Here is a 19,462-nt window from a genome sequence, read left to right on the forward strand (position 1 = left end):
AAGAGTAAGAGGGATAAGAGTTAAGATTTTGAGCTTGACAACCCTGTGATGAGGTGATGAACCTTTCACTGTATAGCAGCCATGGCCTGGGATAAGCTCCTTGTCATTAATCTCATTTGCAACCTCTTCCCACTGAGACAACATGGCCAGTCGAGTGCACCATACACACAGCCCCACCCATAATTCTATGCTCCTTTTAGTACACAACTGAATTTCTAGGTACTTATCCTGAATATTCCACAATATTTCCTACCACTATTCTATCTGAAAGCCTATTTTAGGTAATGTTACTTGGTGCTTTCTGACCTCTATCGTGAACTTGACTTTTACTTGTTTATGACTGTGTTCCCTTCTCTTGCATTCAGAATTAACTTCAAAAAGAATGAACTAAATTTAACCTTCCTATTTTGTTTCATACATTACCCACCTTTTGTATGGTCCTATCTGATGCAGAACCTTCCTGTTAGCTTTATTCATTGCAGCCACACAATTATTGGACATGCTCATTTCTGAGTCCATTTCAGTTGGTTCTGCAATAATCCTTAAGTGGGTTGCACATTTTTTGCCACGTTGAATTTCACCTGCCATTGCTCCACCCATTACCAAGTTTCTCCAACAACTTATGTCACCCCCTTAACTTGCTCGACAAACTAATCTGTCACCTCCACCTCTCCTGTTCGCACATAACAAGATTAATTGATCTTCCAAATAATTCATTGTAATATGAAGCACTCTGGATTGTTTGAGAGAAATGTTGAAGCGCTTTATAAATGCAAACTATTCCTTCCTTTCTTCGTAACATCTACACATTTTACCAAGTTGTATTTTATGTCATGAATCACAATGTATATTGAATACAGCATGGATGCTAGCATCAATGCAGTGCCTTTTACCCCCTTCTATCTTCCTAATTAATCCCTTGCCCTAGTTTCCTTTCTTTCAGCCAACTCCTAACCCACTTCACGTTTTACTGGGGATGTCTGCTGACTTAAACTTGTGCAGCAGATTTTCGAATGGAAACTTCTATAGATCACATGAGAGATCATGAGCACAAACCCACATCCTTTCATGTTGCAATGCACTCTGCACTATCACCGCACTGCCCGTTTATTGATGTAGACGTAACACTTCCAGATAACTTGTGTAATATGTGGGTTTGTAATTAAGCTAAAGTTTCAGAGAGATTTTCTGGTCACGCTTCACAACATTTAAACCAACAATTCCAATGAATAACAGCCAGTATTGATTACGTCAGTGTAGCAATGTGTCCTCAAAGTCCATCCTAGAGCCAGCATTAATGTAATAGCCCAGCTAAAAGTTATAAAGAAAGCTTTCACCATATAATGGGTGCACATGCTTTGTTATAATTCAACTTAGAGCGAAAGTCATTATTACATTCAATGATAAAAAATATTTTTAAGCTTGCAATTCAACAACTACATTAGAGAAACTGGGCTGAGAATGTAAGTGCAATATAGCATTTCATCATTAGCACAATCATATCTAAATTGTGTCACATTCATTTCAGTACCATTCAAAAAGCCTGAGTCATCCCCTGAAAGCTTACAGTCTATGGCTGGAGTCACTGCACCATCTGAACGAGACCGGTAAACAATGCATTTTCATTTATTTAAGTAGATTCAAAGTACTTTTTTCTTTTTCTTTAGTAAAGATAAAAGAAGATTTTGCTTTAAGTGGAGTAATAGCAGTATGCACTAAATAAGTGCAGGCCATATCAACGCCACGCCCCCCCGCCCCCCCCGCCAACCTCCCCTTCCATTGTGTCGACAAAATGCTTCTGCCCTCAGTCTCAGAGGAATATTCTGCATGGTTTCTTCATTTTTACAGCTACTTAACCAAGCTGCTATAGGTGTATCATATATGGATTTGTGCTATGGACTTGCCTAGAGACTGCTGAAACGTATTTATTCTATGTCCATCAATGATCATATCATCCTGGGTATAATGCCTACGCTCTATTATGATCCATCTATTAGTCCTCCAGATTAAGGCTGCAATGGGATCTATGTCAAACCTGTGCCGACTTCCTTGCAATAAATGTTGTCCCACGGTGCTGATATAATAGTGGGACAATATTACTGACAGCTTAATTCATTGGGTAGCATTCATATACTTAAGTTAGAACTTCTGCGATGATTAGACCACACAATCCAGCCTTTAATATGGAGATCTCCCAGATCCCCAATTAATTTACAGTTGTGCACAACTTTGTAAGGCAATTTGACTTTGCAAATTACACCATTTCTTCATAGATCATATCTTCAATAAGTCTTGCATTCAAAAAATATCTTTTGTAACTGCCTTGCTACCAACTAAATGAGGACATGGGGGAGAGGTAATACCAAAGAGATCAACAGGAACCTCTACAAAGGATATCTGGGTCAGCCATATTGGACAGTTTAGAGACAGCTAATCCTTAGTGTTGCCAAGATACACAGTTGATCTTATCTGGTAGCATAACACCTGTGATGATGTAAATGATCTTGGTTTCCTTAGAAGAAGCCTTACCCACATTATGAGAAAGTGAAAATACCTGACAACAGTACTGTTTATAATACTTGTTTATATTTTGGGGGTTTTCTTTAATACCGCAATGTGTGCAGAGAAATGAAGGCAACAGACATAGAACCTTCTCACTAGAATCAATTCCAATTCCGAAATGTCTTGTTTTCTTTTTGTCACAGGCCCTTCCTCCGAGGACCCCCTCCAATGAAGTTGCTGAGCAGAATATCTTTATTTGAATTCAATGGCGATGGCATCCTGGATCAGATTGAAATCATCGGTGGGAATTCAACGGGAATATTCATTCACAAAACCAAACCTGGATCTCCAGCAAATAACTGCGGCCTTGAATCAGGATTTCAGATCATGATGGTAAGGTTTCAGACATTCTGCAAAATCTTTTGATCTGGGTGCTTTGTTATTGAAACCAAATGAAAACTTGGAGGGGCAAATGTTGTTTTGACTTGATTTGATTTGATTTATTATTGTCACATATATTGGTATACAGTGAAAAGTATTGTTTCTTGCACACTATACAGACAAAACATACCGTTCATAGAGAAGGAAAGGAGAGTGTGCAGAAGGTAGTGTTACAGTCAGAGCTAGGGTGTAGAGATATAAGGTAGGTCCATTCAAAACTCTGATGGCAGCAGGGAAGAAGCTGTTCTTGAGTCGGTTGGTACATGACATCAGACTTTTGTATCTTGTTCCCGATTGAAGAAGGTGGAAAAGAGTATGTCCAAGGTGTGTGGGGTCCTTGATTATGATGGCTGATTTTCCAAGGCAGTGGGAAGTGTAGATAGAGTCAATGGATGGGAGGCTGGTTTACGTGATGGACTGAACAGGGCTTTATTCAATACTTTAAAATGATTGCTCTCATGCTTGCTGCTTCTTGTTTTCAGTTTAGTTTTCCTTTCCCAGTCATGATGCCCAGGTTTAACTAACAGTACATGGAACAGAGAAAAGTCAACTGTCTCACACAATCAAACACCAAACAATTGCACAATTGAATACAACAGCAAGGTTACACAGAGGACAATTCAACAGTGAGGCAGACAAATGGAATGCTTCTGACACTGCTGTGAATGCTCAGATAACTCACTGGTGTCATCCTTACCATGGACGCTATCCAATCTGTGGTTCATGGTAGATTAATTAAATTGTATATGCTACCGCTGAGCATTAAAGATATTCTGTATGTGTAAAAGATATCATTTGATTTTCAATGGTGTAAAATAACATTCCTGCATTGTGTGTGATACATTGGTGACATTTAACAGTAGGGTTAGATCTCCAGTGCTTCCTACCTTAGCCCTGCTATTAGCAAACCGTCTCTGTCCCAAATGGGAAACCCCCACCATTTTTAAACTGTGCCCCCTAATTTCAGTCCCTCCCATGAGGGGAACCATCCCTTCAGCATTCAGTAATACCTGGTAGCCATGTAGCCACGTTATGTCTCCAAACTGAATGGCCTGAAATCAGGTTTGGGAAGGGGAGAGGCAGGATGGAGCAGGCTGGGGGAACAGTACTGTGTTGGTCAGAAGAATAATAGCTGTAACCAGCAGCAATCCTATGCATCTGACAAAAGTGCAGCTGCTTTTCCTGGCTCCACATGAATTTAAAAATCCAATATTAAACTTACATTTTCAGTGGTGACCAGTTCTGAGGCCACATCTGTGCCTAGAAAATCCGACCTGGTGCCTGCGCCACGCAGTGCAAACCAGTTTCCCAGAGGAGGCCTAACTTAGGTATTAGATCTGTCATTAACACCTGCAAAGGATACCCATTTTAGGCTGCCATCTTAACATTGGTCAAGGCCGATCTGGTGTGGATGTTTTTTTTTAAACTGTCCATAGGGTGCAGAGCATAGCCATCTGGAAAATCGATGCAATAATTAACTCATTGATGGTTTGAGTTGTAAGGAGAGGCTGGATGGACTGTGACGTTTTTCCCTGGAGCGTAGGAGGCTGAGGGGTGATCTTATAGAGGTCTATAAAATAATGAGGGACATAGATCAGCTAGATAGTCAACATCTTTTCCCAAAGGTAAGGGAGTCTAAAACTAAAGGGCATAGGTTTAAGGTGAGAGAGGAAAGATACAAAAGGATCCAGAAGGGCAATTTTTTCACACAGAGGGTGGTGAGTGTCAGCAACAAGCTGCCAGAGGTAGCAGTAGAGGCGGGTACAATTTTGTCTTAGACACTTACATGGATAAGATGGGTATAGAGGGATATGGGCCAAACACAGGAAATTGAGACTAACTTAGTGGGTTAAAAAAAAAGGGCGGGCATGGACAAGTTGGGCCAAAGGGCCTGTTTTCATGCTGTAAACCTCTATGACGCAACAGATTCTGAACCATAGAGGTAGGTGAGATCCTGGGTTCATTTTCCAGGGTATAGAGTTAATTGGTTTGGCAGACGGTTCATAACAGTTAAACACAGTGCATCTAGAGTTAGGCAAGGGAAAATGTCCAACTCCATGCTATACAATGCATGTATGGGTGGGCACTGGATGAGGATAATAACTGAAAAACCTCAAAACCATGGAGGACGAAGCACCCTGCTTGATTGGCACTCCCTCCACCACCATCAACACTCACTCCCTCCACCACTGATACACAGTGGCAGCAGCAGGTACCATCTACAAGATTCACTGCGGCAATTTACCAAGGCTGTTTTGACAGCACCTCCAAAACCCACAGCCTTTGCCATACAGAAAGACATGAGCAGCCAATGCATAGGAACACCACCACCTGCAAGTTCCCCTCCAAGCCAAACACCATCCTGACTTGGAACAATATCGCCGTTGCTTCCCTGTCGCTGGATCAAAATCCTGGAAATTCCTAACAGCACTGTGGGTGCACCTACACCACCTAGACTACAGCGCTTCAATAATGCAGCTTATCACCACCTTCACAAAGGCAATTCAGGATGGGCATTAAAGGCCGGCTGAACCAACAGTGCCTTCATCCCATGAAGGAATAAAAAGAAAGGACAGGCTCAGTCACATAGGCCGGGATTCTCCCAAAGAAATTCTAAATTCCCAACGTGCAGGAAAATGGGATTAACTCCTGCTTTTTTTTAAGCGGGACTTCCAGTCTGCCAACCCACATTATTAAAGAAACCATTTGAATAATGATTGCATGAGTGAGATACCAGAGTGCAATCATCGCCCATGAAATGAGTCAATGCTTTCAGGAGAAGAGGAGGGTGAAAACAAATTATTGCTACTTTCAAATCATAGCTGAAGTAGAAATACATTCCCTTTCCCCAACTCTCATTTTAACATGTCCCTCCTAAGTTCTCACTCATTCTTGAAATGCCGAGATTGACCACACTTTCATATAATAATCCAGTAAGTTAGTGACACAGTGACATGGCCAGAAGGATGTTGTACACACCTTTCTCATTTTTCTCACTTTTGCAGCACCACTTTTTTAGATTATTTTACATGTTTCCATCCATTCCATCGTTCACATTTTATAACAGTGCTCAACAATGATACTGAAAAAGAGGTTGTTGGACTGTGTAGGACCTGATATCTTTCTGAAAGATTATTGACACTGATGAATTCACAGGTGGAATATAATGGCAGAGAACCAAAGAAGACTGTGCTCGAGGATGCCAGTTTAGAGGAGGCTGTTTGGACCTTGAAACAAATTAAAGGGGCATGCTGTTTGGCCATCAGACGCAAAGGAGAGGGTAAGTTCCACTACAGATGGAATAAATATGCCCTTAATTCAACAGTCAATAGAGATATCCGGCAAACTAAGCAACACGTGTTCCAAATATATTCAAGTATATCATCAGTGATTTCAGAAAAGACTAAATTGATGAGTTTTTATTAAGAAGAACTACAAGAGTGATCTCACAGCATCTGTGGAGGGGGAATAGAGTAAGAATTCTAACAACACCAGGTTAAAGTCCAACAGGTTTATTTGGTAGCAAAAGCCACGAGCTTTCGGAACAGGCTGTCCCTTCGTCAGGTGGGTGGGAGTTCTGATTACAAACAGGGCACAAAGACACAAACTCAATTTACATGAATAACGATTGGAATGTGAATAGAGCCAACCTTGTCAAACCTGCTGAGATTTTCCAGCATTTTCTGTTTTTGTTTCAGATTCCAGCATCCGCAGTGTTTTGCTTTTATGTAAGAGAGTGTCGCTGGGCCCTTTTAAAAAAAAATCAGTTATAAAGGTTGCCAAATAATGCTTATTTTGTGTCGTTTGATGTTTTAAATTTCAGTTTGAATTTGGTATGATTATTAGGTTTGCTGGTTTGGTCAGTTATTGTAGGTAGCAGTGTAAGAAATAACAACAATGGGTGAGATTTCACAGCCTCGCTTGACCCAAGACCAGAAAATCCCACCCGAGGTTGACGGACATTTCCATTGTCTGCCCCTTGCCTACTCCAATTCTGTGGCGGGTGGGGGCAGTAGAATTCCGGCGAATGGGTGAGATTGTCTGGGCCCCCACCCCACCAGCATTTTTCTCCATGGTGAGAGGTGGTGTGCCATCCACTGGCCGTGGGATCCTCTGGCTGTCAATGGGAAACCTGCGGCAGAGAATCCCAGCGGTGAGAACCGCCGGAGAATCCCAGCCAACGTGTCTCCATATACCACCTCTAATATAATAAAAAAAAACCAAGGCACTTCACAGGAGCATTATAAAACAAGAAAAATATTGAGCCACATGAGGTAATATTAGGGCAGATGATAAAAGGTTTGGTCAAAGAGATAGGTTTTAGAGAGTGTGTGAAAGAAGGAAAAGGAGGTAGAGAGTGACAGAGATATACAGAAGGAATTCCAGGACACGGGGCTGAGGCAATTTGAAATGAGGATGACAATTTTAAAATCAAGGCAGCCAATTAAGTCAGTGAGCACAGAAGCGATAGGTTTTTAAAAATTCATTCTTACAGGATATGGGCATCATAGCTCTGCATTAATTGCCCTTGAGAAAGTGCTTGCGAGCTGCCTTCTTGAACAACTGCAGCCCATAGTGCTGTCAGGGAGGGAATTCCAGGATTTTGACTCAGTGACAGTGAAGGAACAGCACTATATTTTCAAGTCAGGCTGGTGGGTGGCTTGGAGGGGAACCTGCGGTACCTGAGGAGTGCTGAATGGAGCTGAACGTTGTGCAATCATCAGGAAACATCCCCACTTCTGACCTCATGATGGAAGGGTGATCATTTATGAAATGGCTAAAGATGGTCAGGCCTGGGGCATGGCCCTGAGGAACTCCTGCAGTGATGTCCTGGGACTGAGATGACTGACATCCAACGACTGCAACCATCTTCCTTTGTGCTAGGTATGGCTCCAGCTCTAGGTATGGAAGTTTCATACCCTGATTCCCATTGACATTCATTTTGCCAGGGCTCCTTGATGCCACACTTGGTCAAATGCTGCCTTGATGTCAAGGGAACTCTCTCTCACCTCATCACATTCAGCTCTTTTGTCCACATCTGAAACAAGGCTGTAATGAGGTCAGGAGCTGAGTGGTCCTCGTGGAATCCAAACTGGGTATCAGTGAGCATGTTATTGTTGAGTAAGTGCCGCTTGATGACAGTCAAGGACACCTTCCTTCACTTTACTAATGATTAAGAGTGGACTGATGGGGTTTTGTAGCTATGGTGGGTGGGATTTTACGGTCTCGCTCGTCCCAAAGCCGTACAATCCCGCCGGAGGTCAAGGACCTTTCCACAGTCTGCCCTTCACCCGCTTCATTTCCCGTGGCAGACGAGAGGGTAAAATTCCGGCCAATATACCTGGGCAATTTTCTATATTGACAGGTAGATGCCATTGCTGTGCCATACTGGCACAGCTTGGCCAGGGGCAAGAGTAGTTCTGAAGGATAAGTTGTCAGTACTATTGCCGGAATTTTGTCAGGGCCTGTACTCTTTACCATATCCAGAGCCTTCAGCTGTTTCATGATATCACGTGGACAGTTCTGGCTGAAGATTGTTAAAGTTTATTTATTAGTGTCACAAGTAGGCTTACATTAAAACTGCAATGAAGTTACTGTGAAAATCCCCTAGTCGCCACACTCCGGTGCCTGTTTGGGTACACTGAGGGAGAATTTCGCATTGCCAATGCACCTAACCAACATGTCTTTCAGACATGGGAGGAAACAAGAGTCCCGGAGGAAACACATGCAGACATGGGGAGAATGTGCAGACTCCACGCAGACAGTGACCCAAGAATCCCTACAGTGCAGAAGAGGCCAATCGGCCCGGGTGCCTGGAGCTGTGAGACATCAGTGCTAACCATTGTGCCACCATGTCGCCCATGGTTGCAAATGCACTTTTGCACTGATGTGCTGGGCTATTTGTGCAGCCTCCCCCTTCTCTTAGTTGGTTAATTGTCCACCACCTTTCATGACTGGATGTGGCAAGACTGGAGAGCTTAGATCTAATCCCTTAGTTGTAGTAGGATCATTTCATTCTAGCGCATGGTGCTTCCGCTACTTGGTATGCAAGTAGTCCTGTATTGTAGCTTCACTAGGTTGGCACCTCATTTCTAGGTATGCCTGCTGCTGCTTGCGTACCCTACACCACTGTTCATGGAAGCAGGGCTGATCCCCCAGCTTGGTCATAACGGTGGAGTGGGGGATATGTTATGCCCTGAGGTTATAGATTGTGATTACAGATTACAATTCTGCTGCTGTTAATGACCCTCAACGCTTCAGGAAGCCCAAGTTTGAGTTGCTAGATCTGTTTGAAATCTATCCCTTTTGGCACAGTGGTAGTGCCACAGGACTACAATGGAGGGTACCCTCAATGTTAAGGAACTGTGCAGTGGTATCTCCTACCAGTGCCAGAGGATGTTAGTTTTTTTGACTCATTCCTGATTTATGTTGAAAAATTCCGCCACTTGCCATGGTGGGATTCGAACACAGGTGCCCAGTGCATTGGTTCACAAAGGCAGCTCACCATCACCTTCTCAGGGGCAAATTACAGATAGGCAACAAATGCTGGCATAGTCAGCCACATCCACATCCTGTGAACAAATATGTTAAAATGAATCAATATTTTCTATTTGGAATGCCATGTGGCTGGCATTGGAGCAAGGCTGGTGCCAGTCTTGGAGATAATATTTACAGCTTGGGCTATTTTGTCAGCCTAAAGAGACCATGCGGAGGGTAATGGCAGAAGAGAATGTGGAAGAATAATTTAATGGCTGTGTTGGAAAATAGAAATTGCAGTGAATTGTGCTTTTTAACAGGATTAACTCACCCTGCATTACTTCGGTTTTAATCTGTACCATGGCAACTTAAAAAAAAATTCTGGAGTATAGATAAATTAATAGGAAAGAAAATCACAAGTTTAAATTCCGCTGCTGTTAATGGCCTCAGGAAGCCCAAGTTTGAGCTGCTAGATCTGCTTGAAATCTATCCCCTTTGGCACGGTGGTACTGCCACACAACAAAATGGAGGGTGTCCTCAATGTGATTTGATTGGTACTGTGTAGTAGTCCCATGCATTTCAAAAAGACCGTGATCTCCCCCAAATCAATTTCAAAGTTTTCTTTTAACCCCAGTCCTTAACCTGTTCCTTCCAAGATGTGGAGATGCCGGCGTTGGACTGGGCTGGGCACAGTAAGAAGTCTCACAACACCAGGTTAAAGTCCAACAGGTTTATTTGGTATCACGAGCTTTTGGAGTGCTCATTCACCTGATGAAGGTGCAGCGCTTTGAAAGCTCATGATACCAAATACATCTGTTGGACTTTAACCTGGTGTTGTGAGACTTCTTACTGTTCCTTCCAATGCCAGCCACATCAAACTGAATTTTGCTCTATGAATTTCCAAACTTTAGGGAACTTTAGGGAACTGGATGAGGAAGTGGAGGGATGGGTTGGTAAGTTTGCCGACAACACGAAGGCTGGTGGGGTTGTGGATAGTCTGGAGGGATGTCAGAAGTTACAGAGGGACATAGATAGGATGCAAGACTGGGCGGAGAAGTGGCAGATGGACTTCAACTCAGATAAATGCGTCGTGGTCCATTTTGGCAGGTCAAATGGGATGAAGGAGTACAATATAAAGGGAAAGACTCTTAGTACTGTAGAGGATCAGAAGGACCTTGGGGTCCGGGTCCATAGGACTCTAAAATCGGCCCCGCAGATGGAGGAGGTGGTTAAGAAGGCGTATGGTGTGCTGGCCTTTATCAATCGAGGGATTGAGTTTAGGAGTCCGGGGATAATGATGCAGCTATATAAGACTCTCGTCAGACCCCACTTGGAGTACTGTGCTCAGTTCTGGTCGCCTCATTACAGGAAGGATGTGGAAAAGATTGAAAGGGTGCAGAGGCGATTTACAAGGATGTTGCCTGGATTGAGTGGCATGCCTTATGAGGATAGGCTGAGGGAGCTCGGTCTTTTCTCCTTGGAGAGACGTAGGATGAGAGGAGACCTAATAGAGGTATATAAGATGCTGAGAGGCATAGATCGGGTGGACTCTCAGAGGCTTTTTCCCAGGGTGGAAATGGCTGCTACGAGAGGACACAGGTTTAAGGTGCTGGGGGGTAGGTACAGGGGAAATGTTAGGGGGAAGTTTTTCACACAGAGGGTGGTGGGCGAGTGGAATCGGCTGCCGTCAGTGGTGGTGGAGGCAAACTCAATAGTGTCTTTTAAGAGACTCCTGGATGAGTACATGGGACTTAATAGGATGGAGGGTTATAGGTAGGCCTAGAAGGTAGGGATATGTTCGGCACAACTTGTGGGGCCGAAGGGCCTGTTTTGTGCTGTAGTTTTTCTATGTTTCTAAAATGGGGAGAAATGGATGTTTTGACCATATTATAAAATAGTTATTGGGGAAAGTGAATGATTTTCACTCAGAAACCATCATTTAAACAAAATTCATGACCTGGGTAGTGAGCCCCGTTGCGTGTGGTAAGTATGTTAACTCATAGGATATTATTTGCTCAATCATCAAATTATTTGCTCTAATTATGTACTTTTCTCCAGAGAAATGAGAAATATGAAAGTGGATCAGGAATATATAAAATTGAATCCTGTATGCCTTGGTACATTTTGAAGACTGTGTTGCTTAAATTTCATAATTCATTTGATCTGAAACATTTGTTTTTCCCACAATACAATCTGCTTGAACTATCATAATTAAATTTAATCCAAAATGTTAAACCTCCCGTAATTTTGTAGCTTTGGTTGAATGTCTATGTCGAAGTTAAGCTGTGGTCTGAGAAAACATGATAATGCAAAGTGTTTGTTTCATTTTATCAGCCTATCAAACATTAGTGGAAAATATTGAGAAGAAGATTGCTACATCTGGTGATTCGTTCTACATCCGAGTCAATGTTACATTTGATAAGGAAAATGGAGCTATGGGAGGATTTACTATCCAATGCAATGAAATCCTGCACATCACTGACACCGTGCACAGAGGCAGTAGTGAGTGGAAAGCATTCAGGGTGAATCCCAACACAATGGCTGACGTGGATGGTGGTACCATTCCAAATTACTATCGGTAAGCTCATAACAGTGCCAGGAAGTCAGACTTTGTGATTTGAACCACAGTAAATGTGTTTTATTTAGACCATTGCAGCACTTGCGGAAAAATAAATAAACGCCGGTAATCATTTTTATACACATCATCGCTATAAATTTTGGTGTCTTACAAGCTGGTTGCTGGGAGTTAGAATCATAGAATCCCTACAGTGCAGAAGGAGGCCATTCAGCTCATCAAGCCTGCACCAACAATGATCCCATCCAGGCCCTATCCCCATAATCCTACGCATTTACCCTGCTAATCCCCCAAGGAGTTGTGGAACTCCTGTGGTAACTATACATCTAGTTTTTGCCTCCTTGTATGAAGAGATGTTGAGCCAAGGTCAGCAATCCACTGCTGCCTCCCTGCGCTGTGTACATTACAATGCAGCTGAGAAAATCTCAAAGCACTCTATACAGGAAAGTCAGGTCTGCATTCCTGCACCTGTTAAAGTTAAAGTGTTGCCTGCATTTGGACAATTTAACATGTCCTTTGACCGTTTCTGATTTGTGTTCCTGGTGGGTATGGTTCTGTGCATGGGCAGCCAAAACACATTTCTCCTTGTATTTAATTTTATTTATTTTTTAACTTAGTAATTATTTTCCCTTTGTTGCTTGAACACCCTTAAGAGATGTTAATTTTGTAATCAGCTGCATGAAGGTACATCACTCAGATTGACCCTTGTACTAATTCTTCCGATTCTCTGAATAAGTTTGGGACTTAGTCTGTGAAGAATGCTGAAGTGAATCTCGGTCTCATTATTCTCGAATGGTACTTTAAGTCTGCTTTCCTTGGCTCACGATTTCTGAATTTGCTGATGTGATTATGTCATATACTTGTGGCCCGGAGTCACTTAAAGCTTAAACTTGACGTAGCCTACAAGACATCCAAATATTTCCACACTCTAGCACCCAACTGCATTGGTCAGGTGCCAAAACTGCAAACAAATTAAATAAAGCTTAGCAAATCATTCAGTTGGCAAAACCAACATGTAGGTGAATCATACAGACTAGAAGGTTCCATTTTTAATAATTACTCTGTGCTAAGTTAAATATTTCTTCCAAGTAGCACCGCTAGTGGCATTGCCATTGGCCTCTGTAGCTAGAATAAGGGAAAGTTAGGGCCTATATAGTAATGTAATACAAATAGTCCCAAATAGAATGGAATTAGCATTAGAGATGTAAACGGAGGTGCCCCCTTGGGTTTAAACAGTGCACAACGTGATGGTTATTTAATAAAATGTACATAAAGCATAATAAATAAATTAATTAAGTAATTATTTAAAACACATTAAGGATAGCGGGACAGATGATGTGTCAACACTGCAGCATTTGGATAACAATAAGTGTTTGTGACTTGAAGATGTACAGCTTAGAGTGATTGAGCTGGAGGCTGAGGTGCAGACACTGTGACACATCAGGGAGGTAGAGAGTAGTAAGAGCTTCTTTAAATATATAAAAAGGAAGAGAGAGGCCAAAGTGAACATAGGCCCCTTGGAGAATGAGACTGTAGAAATAATAATGGGGAACCAAGAAATACAGTAAGAAGTTTAACAACACCAGGTTAAAGTCCAACAGGTTTATTTGGTAGCAAAAGCCACACAAGCTTTCGGAGCTCCAAGCCCCTTCTTCAGGTGAGTGGGAATTCTGTTCACAAACAGGGCATATAAAGGCACAGACTCAATTTACATGAATAATGGTTGGAATGCGAATACTTACAACTAATCAAGTCTTTAAGATACAAACAATGTGAGTAGAGAGAGCATCAAGACAGGAAATGGCAGAGGAGCTAAATAAATATTTTGTGTCAGGTTTCACATAGAAAAAATACTAAATAATCAAGGGCCAAAGGTCTGGGGGGGAATAAATGCAACAACTATCACTAGAGAAAACATACTAGGCAAACTGATGGAGCTAAAGGTATTTAAGTCCCCTGGAACTGATGGATTGCATCCTAGGATATTAAAAGAAGTAGCTACAGAGAAAGTGGGTGCATTGGTAATACTCTTCCAAGAATCCTTAAATTATGGAACCATCCCAGAGGATTGGAATGTACCCCTTATTCAAAAAGGGAGGGAGATATAAAACAGATAATTATAGGCCAGTTAGCTTAAAATCTGTTATTGGGAAATTTAGAAATACATGATATAATCAAATACAGGCAGCATAGCTTCATGAAGGGGAAATCATGACTGACAAATTTATTAGAATTCTTTGAGGTGCTAAGGGGCAGGATAGATAAAGAGGAACCAGTAGATGTAATATACTTGGATTTCCAAAAAGCATTTGCTAAGGTGCTGCACAAAAGGTAAGATTCCATGGTGTTGGATGTAATATATTAGCATGCAGAGAGGATTGGCCAACTAATAGAAGACACAATTGGGATAAGAGGGGCATTTTCAAAGTCCAAAGATGTGCAGGTTAGGTTGATTGGCCAGGTTAAAAATTGCCCCTTAGAATCCTAAAATTAGTAGGTTAGAGGGATTAGCGGGTAAATATATGTGAGGGTACGCCTGGGTGGGATTGTAGTCGGTGCAGACTCGATGGGCCGAATGGCCTCCTTCTGCACTGTAGGGTTTCTATGATTCTATGATTTTCAGGGTGGCAACCTGTAATTAGTGGAGTGCCACAGGGCTCAATGCTGGGGCCACAATTATTCACAATATATATTAATAACTTGGACAAGGAAAGTGAATGCCAATTTGTGGATAACACAAAAATAGATGGGGAGGCAAGTGATGAGGATGACACAGAATCTACAAGAGGGTATAGATAAATTAAGTGAATGGGCAAAAACTTGACAGATTGAATATAATGTAGGAAAATGTGAAGTTATGTACTTTGGTAGGAAGAATAAAGAAGCTGAATATTATCTAATTGGAGAAAGACTGCAGAAAGCTGCAGCACAGATCGATTTGGGGGTCCTCATGCATAAATCACAAGAAGTTAGCATGCAGGTTCAGCACGTAATAGGGAAGGCAAATTGAATGTTGGCCATTATTTCAAAGAGAATTAAATATAAAATTAGGGAAGTCTTGCTAAAACTATACAAGATGCCAGCTATATCACACCTAGAGTACTGTGAACATTTTCAGTCCCTTTATCTAAGGAAAGGAAAATACTGGCACTGGAGGCAGCCCAGGGAAGGTTCACTCGGTTGATTCCAGGTCTGGAGGATTTTTTTATGAGCAGAGGTTAAGTATGTTGGGCCTGTACTCATTGGAGCTTAGAAGAATGGGGAGGCGATGGCCTAGTGGTATTATCGATTAACTATTGATCCAGAAACCCTGGGGATCCGGGTTCGAATCCACCACGGCAGATGGTGGAATTTGAATTCAATTTTTAAAAATCTGGAATTAGGAATCTACTGATGACCGTGAAACCATTGTTGATTGTCAAAAAAACCCATCTGGTTCACTAAGGTCCTTTAGGGAAGGAAATCTGCCGTCCTTACCTGGTCTGGCCTAGATGTGACTCCAGAGCCACAGCAATGTGGTTGACTCTTAAATGCCCTTGGGCAACTAGGGATGGGTAATAAATGCTGGCATGTCCCACTAATGAATATAAAAAAAAGAATGAGAAGCAATCTTATTGAGACACACAGGATTCTCAGGGGGCTTGACAGGGTAGGTTGTTTCCTCTTGTGGGAGGGTCTAGGACCAGAAGGCATAATCACAGAGTAAGGGATCACCCATTTAAGACAGAGATATGGAGGAATTTCTTCTCTGGGGGTAGTGAGTCCGTGGAATTCTTTACTGCAGAGGGCTGTAGAGATAGGGTTGTTAAATATGTTCAAAGCTGAGGTAGACAGATTTTCAATCAATAAGGGAATCAAAGGTAATGGGATAAGACAGGAAAGTGGAGTTTAGGATTATCACTTCAGATCCATCATGATCTAATTGAATGGCAGAGCAGACTCGATGGCCAATGACCCACTTCTGCTCCTAGGTCTTATGATCTTATGGATATATTAATTTAGTTATTGAAGTCAATATGTTGTAGAAAACTAGGATGACTTTACTTGGACGACAGAAGTATAAAAAATGATGCTCCCCATCTTAAACCATCTTTGGTAGTATTGGATACACCAATCCTGTTGGGAATCACATGGACGGAAAAGTCCCAGGTTTAATCCATGATCTATACTGAGTTAGCTAATAAGGAAAGCTGCAATTGGCTTTAGCCAAGGAGGGGGAGACTTTCCAGGATTCCTAGTTCTGAAGAAACTTATTTATCAATATTCTGTCAGCTAAAGATATCTTGTTTCTGTTTAGGGCTCAACAGCTGTTGATTGGGATGATTCAGAACATGGCTCAACAGACTCCGTCAATTAAAAAGGTAAAATGTTTAATACTAATATAACATATTTTAAAAGGGCTCCCATTGATATAGTGCTGAAATGTTATCAACAAAGATAGCAAGGTGGATTAGAAACTCATGAATAATTTATACAACAAAAGAACAGTTCCTGTTCTACTGATGCAATTGATGGTATATAATGTTCTTCATACGGAGACCCAGCTCCATTATCTGTGTCTGCTTTATGGATTAGATGATGCTGCCTTATTTACAGTGCTGGATCTCTGCCGGAGTACTTCCATTGTTGTACTTCAAAGCGTTACTTCACACAATGCATGTACACGTTAATAATATTTTATGGGGTTTCGTAAATAGTGGGTAAAACAGATGGACATTGGGGATGTGACACTGAATATATGTGGTTGAATCAAACCTACACCTAAGCTAGGCATACTTTAAACTAACTATGGTGTATGTGTAATCATACTTCATCCAAACTCCAAACACTTGCATGACAAGTCAGGAGTCTTAGTGTGAAACATAGTTAAATTTTATGAACTAACATTGTGAATGTAGCCCAGTCGATAACACAAACTAGCCTCCCATCCACTGACTCCATCCACACTTCCCGCTTCCAGCATAATTAAGGACCCCATACTCTCTCTTCCATCTTCTTCTGTCGGGAAAAAGATACAAAAGTCTGAGATCATGTACCAACCTACTCAAGAACAATTTCTTCCCTGCTGCCATCAGACCTTTGAACAAGCCTACCTTATATTAAGCTGATCTTTCTATACACCCTAGCTATGACTGTAACAGTACATTCTGCACCCTCTCCTTTCCTTCTCCCCCATGTACTCTATGAACGGTATGCTTTGTCTGTATAGCACGCAAGAAACAATACCTTTCACTATATCCCAATACATGTGACAATAATAAATCAAATCAAATCAAATTGAACTAGGAAAATGATGTTGCACTTCACCACTGGAGCTGGAGACTAGAAATTGAGGTTGAAAGAGATTGTGGTAATGGCTCCGGAGCAGTGTTTGTCTTGTGTCTCTTGGTGGCATATGTGTTCCACACATTTATATGTACATAACATTGTGTGGTAATATTGTGTAATGTAAGGAAGGCATAAAGCTCTTAACAGATACCTTCCAGGATTAACTGTTTGCTCTAAGTAACTTCAGCCTTTCAAAGTAAATTTATCACAGGAATCATTTAACTAATTGAAAATGTAGATAAATTACTTACTGTGTTTCAGTTCAGTCTGCTGTTTCCTAATACTCTCTGCTATGCTTGTTTTTCCAGCGAGATCGGAAAACATCTTCTTCAAGACAAAGTAAACTCGTGAGAATAGTCAGCACTGATAAAAGTCAGAGAAATCCACTATGGTTATCATTTGACTGTGGCACCATCAACCCTGACAAAGAACAAGGTGAGAGTCACAGACTGAAGTAGATCTCTTATGATAACTGTTGTGATCATCTAATTCATAATGGCCATAAGTGATCATCATTCAAATACTGACTTTACTACGCAGTCAAAGTCTTCTAATATATGGATGGCAAAACTGAAATTTGAGCACATGATTGTCAATTCTATTTAAAATCTCTAGCCTTTTGCAGTAGAGTCCAGCCAACCATAAACATACTTCACTCTCAAGGTTGTAATTAATTCTGTAAACAATGTGATGTCCAGGAACCAGTGGTATTGTCATGGCATTTTGGGTTAATCAGATATTAGCTGATACTGCCTCATATTATTAGTGCTGGCTGTGTACCAGATTTTGCACTCAATATCACCCCTTAGCTTTATTATTTCTCTTTTGTATTTGAATCCAAAAAATACAATTATTGTTTCTAACTCTAACATTTTAATATGATTTATTCTAGACGACCAGCCTCCTGGTAATTGTTTTACTTTAATGCCCTACTCGCTGGTCAGGCCCTGCCACCCACCCTCTCTGCGACCAGTGATCATCGCGCCCACTCGAATTGGAAAAGTTGTGCTTGAGAAGCTGAAAGACTTAGCGGAGTATGAAAAGTGTGCTTCTGGTAAGGTATCTTCAGAGTCACAAATAAGAAATGGAAGAAAACAGATTATTTATTTAATATTTCAACAAATAATTCTTTGAGATGGGGCATTCACCAATAGGCTTTGTTTGAATTTCCATCAATGCTGGAAATTAATCGAGGAGATTTTAGACCTGATATGGGCTATACTCATCTGAGCGTGCATGGGCCAAACAATAGATGCAAAAGTGTTTTGTTCCACTGGCATGTCACACCTTGACAAGCATAGAATTTTACAGTAAATCTAAATGTGTATTTATGAAGTACCCAACCTGAAAGAAACTCCATATCATGTCTACAGATCCCAAGACCGCACCCAACATACTTGAATACTTGATTTATAAAATATAGATTCATATGGTATTTAATTTATAAATTTCATCTATTTGACCTTAAGGTGAAGGAGCAGAAGTAGGCCATTCAGCCCATCAAGTCTGCTCTGCCTGTATCGAGTCTGCTCTGCCTGTATCAAGTCTGTTCTGCCTGTATTGAGTCTGTGTTGCTCATTATGTTCCACATATATTGAATTAGAACTTGTTTTTTTTTAGAATGCTTGAATAATGCAGAGTATGCTGAGAAAGATAGAAAAGGGGATATTTTGGGCGTGAAAGAAGTACAGAACTTACTTCGCTCTTGTTACACACGGACGGCGGTAGAGGCTGTAGTTGCTAAGGTAATATCAGTGCTTTCAAGCATACTGTTCTGACTAATTTGGATTTTGGTTTCCTTTCACCAGTCTTTAGTTTATATTTCTTGCTCTCCCATTGTTGCCCAACCCATTATCTAATCTTTATCTGTGGTTCCTCTTCATAATCAATAGATAGGGAAAGGAAAAGTGCTTCTACAATATATACCTGGCCACTGCCATTTTTTACTGTTCCTCTTGCCCTCATGTTTCCCATTGCTCTGTGTTTTTCATCTAGTGAGTTGGTCAAATAATTAACAAACATTACTGAATTATGGAATATAAACATAAGTGTCACAAGAAATGTGATTAAACTTGGTGAGCTTCCAAATCAGGTCAATTCTCTTCCACAAAAAGTACCAAGTTTGTTTAGTTTGATACT

General features: G+C 41.3%; 1 protein-coding gene across 1 annotated transcript in view; it reads left to right on the forward strand.

The window, feature by feature from the left end:
• The window catches only part of card14 (caspase recruitment domain family, member 14), a 55,306-nt gene that overhangs the window by 31,919 nt on the left and 3,925 nt on the right, over positions 1 to 19,462 (forward strand). Inside the window, exons 11-18 of the mRNA XM_078225593.1 lie at positions 1,529 to 1,607; positions 2,706 to 2,895; positions 6,100 to 6,223; positions 11,755 to 11,998; positions 16,293 to 16,356; positions 17,632 to 17,758; positions 18,216 to 18,377; positions 18,944 to 19,068. Of these exons, the coding sequence (XP_078081719.1) occupies positions 1,529 to 1,607; positions 2,706 to 2,895; positions 6,100 to 6,223; positions 11,755 to 11,998; positions 16,293 to 16,356; positions 17,632 to 17,758; positions 18,216 to 18,377; positions 18,944 to 19,068 (1,115 nt within the window). The remainder of the gene's footprint in view (positions 1 to 1,528; positions 1,608 to 2,705; positions 2,896 to 6,099; positions 6,224 to 11,754; positions 11,999 to 16,292; positions 16,357 to 17,631; positions 17,759 to 18,215; positions 18,378 to 18,943; positions 19,069 to 19,462) is intronic.

The sequence above is a fragment of the Mustelus asterias genome, chromosome 12 (genome assembly GCF_964213995.1).
Source record: "Mustelus asterias chromosome 12, sMusAst1.hap1.1, whole genome shotgun sequence".
Taxonomy (NCBI): domain Eukaryota; kingdom Metazoa; phylum Chordata; class Chondrichthyes; order Carcharhiniformes; family Triakidae; genus Mustelus; species Mustelus asterias.